Source organism: Capsaspora owczarzaki (assembly GCF_000151315.2).
Source record: "Capsaspora owczarzaki ATCC 30864 unplaced genomic scaffold supercont2.7, whole genome shotgun sequence".
In the NCBI taxonomy this organism is placed as follows: Eukaryota; class Filasterea; order Ministeriida; family Capsasporidae; genus Capsaspora; species Capsaspora owczarzaki.
Genome location: NW_011887298.1, coordinates 148,297 through 157,315, shown reverse-complemented (window position 1 = coordinate 157,315; position 9,019 = coordinate 148,297). Strand labels below are relative to the sequence as shown.

General features: G+C 53.8%; 3 protein-coding genes across 3 annotated transcripts; 1 reads left to right on the top strand and 2 right to left on the bottom strand.

Annotated features, from left to right (window-relative positions):
- Positions 1 to 10: 10 nt before the first annotated feature.
- Positions 11 to 2,254, bottom strand: CAOG_08794 (hypothetical protein; the record flags this gene model as incomplete). The annotated part of the gene is made up of 4 exons (XM_011272132.1): positions 11 to 618; positions 739 to 838; positions 1,456 to 1,463; positions 2,248 to 2,254. Coding segments are annotated over 4 exons (723 nt in total), but the record flags the coding sequence as incomplete, so codon positions are not given.
- A 77-nt stretch (positions 2,255 to 2,331) lies between these two features.
- On the top strand, positions 2,332 to 4,818 carry CAOG_08793 (hypothetical protein; the record flags this gene model as incomplete). The annotated part of the gene is made up of 2 exons (XM_011272131.1): positions 2,332 to 2,500; positions 2,600 to 4,818. The coding sequence occupies 2 exons, from the start codon at positions 2,332 to 2,334 to the stop codon at positions 4,816 to 4,818; spliced, it is 2,388 nt and encodes a 795-aa protein (XP_011270433.1).
- A 310-nt stretch (positions 4,819 to 5,128) lies between these two features.
- Positions 5,129 to 8,756, bottom strand: CAOG_04553 (aconitase 2). The gene is made up of 6 exons (XM_004347250.2): positions 7,728 to 8,756; positions 7,030 to 7,536; positions 6,356 to 6,874; positions 6,163 to 6,239; positions 5,971 to 6,067; positions 5,129 to 5,881 (listed from the first exon to the last, which is right to left on the bottom strand). The coding sequence occupies exons 1-6, from the start codon at positions 8,686 to 8,688 to the stop codon at positions 5,238 to 5,240; spliced, it is 2,805 nt and encodes a 934-aa protein (XP_004347300.1). The 5' UTR covers positions 8,689 to 8,756; the 3' UTR covers positions 5,129 to 5,237.
- Positions 8,757 to 9,019: the final 263 nt, after the last annotated feature.

Sequence of the window (9,019 nt, the reverse complement as noted above, 5' to 3'; positions counted from 1 at the left end):
CACGGCAGACCTTGTAGATGAGCTCAACAATGACGAGCTGCAGAATGTCGCCGAAGGACTGGAGCTGGTCCAAGTGGGCGACGAGGTACTCGACAGCGCGGTCTTGGTCGACGTGAACGAGCATCATGAATGCGTTGCGCTTGCACGTCATGTCCTGTTCCGCCTGGAGGAAGTTGTAGACGAGCTCGGGAGCGTCCGGGATGAGGTAGTCGCTGCTGCGGTAGATTGTAAAGATGGCGAGGACGGCGTTGCGGCGCACATACATGTGACGATGCTCGAGGCAAGCGCGGATGGCGGGCATCACGGGCTCGAGCAGCTCTGGCGCTTTTAGCTTGCACAAAAAGCGCAACGTTGAGCCGCGAATGAATTCGTTCGGGTGCTGCAAGTCCTTGCGGTAGGCGTCGCACACGAGAATCATCTCACGGAGCAGCTTGCCGTCCGGCGAGGTCTTTGGAACAAGCTCCCAGTACAACAACAACAGCTTCTTCAGGCGGTGATCCTGCTGTGGCATGACGTACTGGATGACCGACATGAGCAGCGAGGGGAGCTTCTCGCCGTTCAACAGCAGAATGATTGCTCGTTTGAGAGCAGCCACCTTGACGTCGGCGTTCGGGTCCACTGCGCAGGTTGAAAAAAAATGACGGAGGATGAGAACAGGGTGGAAAGTGTACACAAGACGAACGACGTGGACAAGACGAACAATGGAGACGATGCCTCAACAACAAAACGCCCACTTACTCAGGTCTTTGCGCAGCTGCTGCTCGGTGGGAACGTCGCCATCGAGCGACGCATTGATGATTGTGTAGCTCGGCAGATCTGTTACGGTCGACATGTTTGCCTGCACAACAAACCAGAGGGGAGACAAAAAGTAAGTTGGGTGCGCAGATCAGCAGAAGGGCGGCTCTGGCGTCCCCTCGACGACCTCAGAGACCACAGCGATCGCAATATGGGGGCTCGGTGCAGACACGAGCGAGTCAGCAGGAACGGGTCAGCAAGAACAGACTCGTGCATCGAAGGGAGAATGAATCGCAAAAAAGAAAGAAAGAAAGAAAGAAAAAAAAAAAAAAGAGCGATCACGTAAAAATCACTCCAAAGGTGCGTTATTGTGTTGAGAGATGGAGCGAGATGGAGAGAGAGAGAGAGAGAGAGAGACAATGCAAGCAAGTGGACTGAATGAACACCGCGGGACCAGAACGCACTCGGGGGAAAGCGAGCCAAGCAATGAGAGATTCAACCCAAAAAGAAAGAAAAAGAAAAAAGAAATGAAGGAGTTGTCGACGCGGCAAACGGTCTTGTTCCAGTGAGACGAACGCGTGGAAGCGAGCAGAGCGTGCGAGTGTTAGGGAGGGTGACGATGGGGGGGGGATTGACAGCTGAGAATCAGCAGCGGTGGCAACGGCGGCGGGGAGAAGAAGAAGAGGTGCGGCGCTCAAAGTCGAAAACAACGCAACTCACCACCACGACTACAACAATCGAGAAAGAAGACTACAAAGGCAAGTTTAAGTTGGGCTCATCAGAAAGAGGCAGCCAAATGGATGGCAATGTTAACGGCGTAGTTTGATCGAGATGGGATGGATCAAAAACAAAAGTACAGCAGATTGAAAGGGAAAACACAAAAATCAACCAAAAAAAAAACAAGCGATCATCCACCAGCAAAAAGGACCAAAAGAAGGTTTCAAATAGAATTGGAGCTTCACGGTTAGGTAAAACCATCTTTGTGCAAGGGTTTCGCTAATCTTCTCTGTATCTTTTCCAATTTTTCATATGTCACGGTGTTTCCACCGGACAGCAGACAAATGTATGGAGTGCGCGATTTGAATCCTTTCGTTGTGGGAATGGTTTGCACTTGTGGGTCGCGATCGTCGCCGCTCTCTCCTTTGTCACAACACACAAGATCCATCCACTCTGCCTCGCTGTGAGTGTACTACGAGTGTGGATGGGTGCGATCCAGGGAAGGGGGTGGTGGTGGAGAGAGAGAGAGAGAGAGAGAGAGAGAGAGAGAGAGAGAGAGAGAGAGAGAGAGAGAGAGAGAGAGAGAGAGAGAGAGAGAGAGAGAGAGAGAGAGAGAGAGAGAGAGAGAGAGAGAGAGAGAGAGATTGTTGATGAAACGAGTAACCACACTTTTTTTTTTGCTCTCCGGCGAACAAAAAAAAGAAAAAAAAGAAAAAAGAAGTCGACAACACCATCAATGCAACATTGGTGTCTTCAACTGGCCGTGATGAAGCTTGATACAAGAAACAAACTAACTCACCATCGATGCCCGCCGTTGACGATGCCCAAAACACTCGATCGGTTTGGCAGGTTCAGTCCGTCCTCGCTTCTTTGGACACGATGCTGAGAACCGCGCGATTCTTTCGCCTTCCGCTCGCTCCAATCAAAGCGGCGCTCTTTAGTGCTGCGAGGCGTAGCCCGGCTGCTGCGGCATTCCGTGCTGCTGATCCGACTGCCAAGTGCCTGTCGACCAAGGCGGCTGCGACGACGATCGTTCAACGTCCGGATGGTAAGCTTCCTTTGCTCTCGTTGCTGTGTGAGAACGCAGCATTGACCGACCATCACTCTCACCGACTTCTTTTGTGTGTGTACTTGATTTGTTGACCAGCACCAAACGGTAGGCGGGGTCTGTTTGATCTGAACCTGCCCTTGGTCAACCGGCACGATAGCTTAAAAGAAGCTGTCGAGAATCTGGCCGACAAATCCAAGCGGCCTAAGGGCATGTTGTTCACTCTACCTCAAATGTTCGGCTCGGGCAAGACAAGCTTTGTGGAGCACATTGGCAATGAGCGCAATCCCCACGCTAAGGAAATCCTCGATTCGGCCCCGGCAATCAAAAGGCCGCTGTACGAGTCCGTCCTCAACGCGCGCTACATCCTCATCGATCTGACTCGGTTCAACCCCATGAGTGATATGGCTGATGATGTTCTGGAAGCGATATTTTTGAACACCTGCTCCACGCTCGGCCTGCCACCGCTCGCAGTGCCGCGAGGACCCCTTCTTGACTTAGTGATCGAGACTCTTCAAAAGCATGCCGGTGTCCCTCTGCTCCTCCACTTTGACGAGATGGGCGCCCTCGAGAATGCCAAGTTCGATCCGTGGTTCCCTGGTCCTGAGTACCGCTGTTCCAACCCGACTAGCGTGTTCGCGCCGAACACTGGTGCCTTGCGTCGTCACCACCAGTTCTGGTCGCGTTTCCTTACACCGCTACTCAACCTCGACAATGTGTACATTGTGTGCTCCGGCAAGTCGGTCGCATTTAGTCTCATCCAGCACGGGCTTCTCAGAGCTCCAAGCGATGCGCCTGTGGATTCGAGCACCGCTGACCCTCACATTGCCATGACATCGCCGTCAGAATTGCAAACGATCATCCTGCCACCACTTGGCGGCGAGCACATTGAAGAGATTCTGAACCGACACCGCCCTGATGTCAGCTCCCCAAAGCTGATTGATACCCTCGGTCTGCGCGACAAGCATGCTCAACGCCTTGCCTTCACCGAATGCGTTCACACTCTCACCGCTGGTGTGCCACGTCTGGTTTCGTATGCGCTGCAAGTGCCCTGGGGCAGCGGCATCGACTTTGGCGCCATGACACCAGACGAGATCCGGGCGTACTTCGCCCTCGGTACCACTCAAGCGTCCATCGCCAGTGTCTTCCTCATGAACTCGCTCGAGATGACCGCTGTGATCAGTCGCCCGCATGATCCACTGTATCTGGCGAGCGCCAACATTGTCCGTCGGGCGCTCGCGGGTGAGGTGTTCGATCCCAAGTCAACAATCGAAGTCCGCGTTCCAGGAAAACCTGACCCTGTTCAAGTTCAAGTTCTACTCCTGTTGGACAGACTCTTCTGTTACACCCAGCCCGTGGATTCCTCTCGTGGACCTCAAGTTCAAGTCATCCTGCCGCAAATTGTTGGCACTCGGAAGGAACTGGCTCTCGCGACCTTGATCATCGAACTCGCAGGAACCGTCGTTACGTCGGAGACACTCGAGGGGCTGGCGTTGTGGTCCATCTTTGCTGCACTTTACCGAGCCACAATTGGCGACCCCAGTAGCAGCTGGCTGCTGGCCCAATCGAAGGGCGTGCTTCCTCAAGCAGTGCTCGACTCGGATGTCGTGCAGCATATTCTCCAAACATCTGCGCCTCATCAAGGCATTGGCTTTGACGAGCGGACGCTGAGCAAGCGTGCGGGCTCGATCACCGTCTCCGTTGCACACGCGACCAGCGCGAAGCGCCATGGCATCGACGCAGCTGCATTGCCGGATCAGTTGGTGGCACGCCTCGTGGAACTCCGGACGACAATTCCGACTGGGCCTATTGCGGTTGTCGAGTGGATTGGCAAAGCGTCCCAGTCGTCTGATGGAATGATTGCTGTTTGCACGGCCGCAAGCCCGACAGTGCAAAACACTGTCTGGATCGGTGTTGCCTGCAAGCTTTTCAATCGAAACAAGATGTCGTTCACCGGCCCAACCATTGTGAATGAGGACATTGAGCGTCTGAGTCGCCACTTTGCTCATCTTGAGAAGAACCTCCGACCGTGCCAACTTCTCATCTCGGTGTTGTCCAGGCCACCAAACTACCTCAAGCCTTCCATGAATGGCAAGCTGCTCGAAGGTCGGGTCACAATGTCCGGCGCAAAGAACAAGAAGAAGAAGGAGGTCAAGAAGAAGGAAGTCAAGAAGAAGAAGAAGGAGGAGGTCGTCGATGAGGAGGAGCTCGAGGTCATCGATATTCCCCCGCGGATGCAAGTGGCGCTTTGGGATCTCGATACTCTGAACAACGTTGTCGATCCTTCTCGCAAACTTACCTTTCCGGACCAAACATAGTCATCGCCGTTTTTGTCAACAAATACAGATTTTTCGAGTCCTTTGTGGCTTGGCGAGCGCGTCTTGTTTCGAAACGCGACTTGATCAAACAATTGTGCAATCCTGACACGGCACAGATCTCTGTCACTTGTGCATTACTTTATCGAGCTTGACGAGTTCTTTTTGTTTCAATCTCGTCGATGTCGTGATTGTTTTTGCTTTTCTTCTCTCAAGTTGTTGTTTCGATTTCCAAACGCAGAACTTGGAATCGCTCCTGTCAAGCCAGACCGTCTGCCAGAAGATTGCTTTACAGATTTATGGCTTGTCAAGTTGGTGGGAACTTGAACAACACAAAACATTTCACAAAATTGGAAAAACAAAAGCATTGAAAAACACCGAAATCCAAACACGCCCTAAGAACAAGCTCAAATCTGTGCAGGCTAAGGAGACGCAGCAGCGCCAGACTTGCCCTCGGCCTTTTGCTTGATTTGCTCGGCTGCAATAAAGTTGAGGGCGCTGCCTGCGTGGATCCACTGGACTTGCGACTCGGACAACGTGTGTCGCAGCGGAATCGTCTCGGACGTCTCGTCCTTGTGCGTAATGACTGCAGCGAGCTTGACAGTCGGAGTCAAGCTGAATGGCTTGCCTGGGCCGAGCTCTGCATTAATGATGGAAACGGTATCGTCCGCAGCAATCTTGTCGTAGTCCGCCGGGTTGACAAAGGTGAGTGGAAGGAGTCCCTGCTTTTTGAGATTGGTCTCGTGAATGCGCGCAAACGAGCGGCAAATGATGGCACGACACCCGAGAAAGCGTGGCTGCATGGCGGCATGCTCGCGAGCGCTACCCTCGCCATAGTTCTCGTCGCCAATCACCACCCAACCGACGCCAGCTTCTTTGTAGGCGCGTGCCACCGCAGGCACCGTATCGTCCTTGCCGGTTTGAGTGTTTCGCACACAATTGATCTTGCCAGTCTCTGCGTTTGTCGCGCCAATGAGCGTGTTCTCGGAAATGTTTTCGAGGTGGCCCTTGTACTTGAGCCATGGTCCTGCAGCTGAAATGTGATCTGTCGTGCACTTTCCTTTGACTGCATGGGAAGGTGAGCATTCAAGTCCACCCAGCACCACCCACAACAACAACAAAAAAAATAAAGCAAAGAAGGAAACATTGTCTTGCCTTTGATCAAAACAGCCAAGTCATGCATCAATCTGCCATCCCAGGCGGGGAAGGCCGCCAATCGCTGCAGTCGGGAGCTCTTCGGGTTGATTTCAATCTGCTCGATGGGGTTTTCGTTGATGGGTTGTTCGGTTGTAGGTCAGTAAAGAAGCACATTGACAGCACAGTCGAGCTACATTAGCGGCCTCGTACCTGATCGCCTGAAATGCTCATGCCGGACAGGTCGCTGGGTTTGGCTCCAGAAAAGCCAGAGGCAGGCAGTTCGACGCCTTTGTGATTGTCAACGTCAGACATGCCACTTTCAACCGATTGCCAACCAACCACAGCAACAACAACCACCAAAACAACAACAACAAAAAATAAAAAAAAATAAAAGCCAACTGACCTTGTGGGCTGGAGAAGCGGAACTCGCTTCCATTGGCATCCGTTAAAGCATCAGCGGTGGGATTAAAGTTCAGCGTGCCGGCAAACGACATGGCCGCAACGAGCTCTGGGGACGCGAGGAAGGTGTGCGTCGCAGTGTTGCCATCGTTTCTTCCGGCAAAGTTGCGATTGAACGACGTGATGATGGAGTTTTTCTCGCCAGCCTTGATATCTTCGCGCTTCCACTGACCAATGCAAGGCCCACAAGCGTTTGCAAGAATCTTGCCTCCTGCATGTACCAGAGGGTCAAGTACCCCGTCACGATCACACGTGTCTTTGATTTGGCTCGAGCCAGGAGTGATGTAAAGGGGTGTCTTGAGCTTCAGGCCGCGATCAGTCGCTTGTTGCACGAGTTGCCGGACCTTGGTCATGTCTTCGTACGACGAGTTGGTGCAGCTGCCAATCAACGCCCCCTTGAGCTCTGTCGGCCATCCGTTGGCCTTGGCTGTGGCGGCGAACTCAGAGATGGGAGTTGAGAGGTCTGACTCCACACAGGGCAACCAAGCGAACAGACAAACCAAATAATGCAACCAAACCAAAACCGAAAAAAACAAAAACAAAGCAAAATCCCAAGCATGAGTCATTATTGGGCATGCCCACTGTAATCTGCAAACAACAGTGCCCTGACGACTGTACCAGGGGTGAACGGGCCATTGATGTGCGGCTCAAGCTTGCTCAAATCAATCTCAATGACTTGATCGTAGTGGCAATTCTCGTCTGGCTGCAACATGGCCGCGGCAACGCTGTCGGCCGCGTTTGCTTCAGCTTGGCGGTTGGTGGCAATGAGGTATCGACGCATTGCCGCCGTGTAAGGGACGATGGAGGTGGTCGCGCCGACTTCCGCGCCCATGTTGCAAATGGTCGCCATGCCAGTGCACGACAGTGTGTCTACGCCAGGGCCAAAGTACTCGAGAACAAACCCGGTGCCGCCTTTCACGGTGAGCTTTCCAGCCAGGTGCAGAATGACGTCCTTGGGTGACGCCCAGCCCTGGAGCTTGCCCTTGAGTTTGACACCCAGGACATACGGCGCTTTGAGTTCCCACGGCATGCCAGACATGACGTCCACTGCATCAGCACCGCCGACACCGACGGCGATCATGCCAAGGCCACCGGCGTTTGGCGTGTGGCTGTCGCATCCAATCACTTTGGGACCAGAATCGAGCCGACGAGTGAGCAACATGCCATACGCGACAAGCAACCCTTGTTTCTTTTATCGGTCTGCAGATCAGATCGTCTCTCTCGCTCGCGCGCGCTTCCCCCCGCCTCCGTCTCTCTCTCTCCTTCTTTCCCCAGCCATCCTTTCAACGACAACGACAAGACAGAACCATCCTTACTCAATCCGCCTGGAGTGGCATAGTTTTCCAGCACAATCTGATGAATGATGCCCGAGCCCGGTGCCCAGAACTGCAGCTTGAATGCGGCGGATGATGCTTGAAGGAAATCAAAGACCTCGCCGGATGAGCGAAGGGCGGTCTGGACATCGCCAGCCGCGCCAGATTGCGCCGTGGCGACAATGAGATGATCACAGTGGACGCTGGTTGGCACGGCGGAGGTCTTGAGCTTGGTGAGCATGAACTGCAGCAGTGCAGTCTGCGCTGATGCATCCTGCAGTGCAACGCGATCGGCTCGGAGCTGGAGGTACGACTTTCCGCGCTGAGCAACTTGGCGGGGATCGACCAAATGGGCGAGGAGAATCTTCTCCGTCAGGGTCAGATTGTGGCCGCACGACAGCAGCGCTCCTGCCCGCGACGCGAGGCTCGGCTGGTACTGGCGCGCCTTGGCCAGTGTATCGGCCATTCTCGCGTACAGTGCCGCGGCGGGCGTCGGGATGGCCGATTGTGATGACGTCGGGTTGGAGGTGGTGCTGGTTGTCGCCAATCCGCGCACCGTTGTTGAGCTGCCAGCCAGCACTCCGCGTCCCGAGCTCGAGCTCAGAGCAGCAGACGGCGGCTGTCCGTGGTGTTGGGCGAGGCGATCGTGACGGTAGTGGTCGCGGTGGTGGTAGGCGCGATTGGGTTGCTGACGCCAATCTCCGCGGACGTTCAGTGACGGCGTCGCTGGGATGAGTCCGACAATCCCCGTGCCAATGCTGCGACTGCGAGCAGAAGGAGCATCAGCACCAGCACCAGCAGCATCAGCATCAGCTGCAGTAGAAGCAACAACAGTATGAGAAGCAGTGGGGATACTGATGTTGTTGCAGGGCGCTGCTGAGGCACTCCTCGTCGTCGTCGTCGTCGTCGTGGTGAAGCGCCTCAGTGTCGCAGTTCGAACGCCAAACAACAGCTGCGCCGACATTGCATTCAATAGGAAACTCTGGAAAGCAGACAACAAAAACCCCCCTTCGCAAGGTAGACAAAGAAGAATGAAACAGAAAGACTGAGTGAGACGAATGTACTGCACTGCAAAAGTGAATGGGAGTTGATCCTCACTTGTGATCTGTTACCATCCATCCTTCAATCCATCCATCCATCAACCGATCGATCACATCCTTGTATTGGAGAGTCGGACTTCAAATGCGCACGACAAATTCGACAGCACGGCAATTTGAACCGATTGGAGCCAATTTTGACAGAGTTTTGTTTTGAAACACAAAAAAAAACTCAGACGTTTGAATCAGATTTCCAAA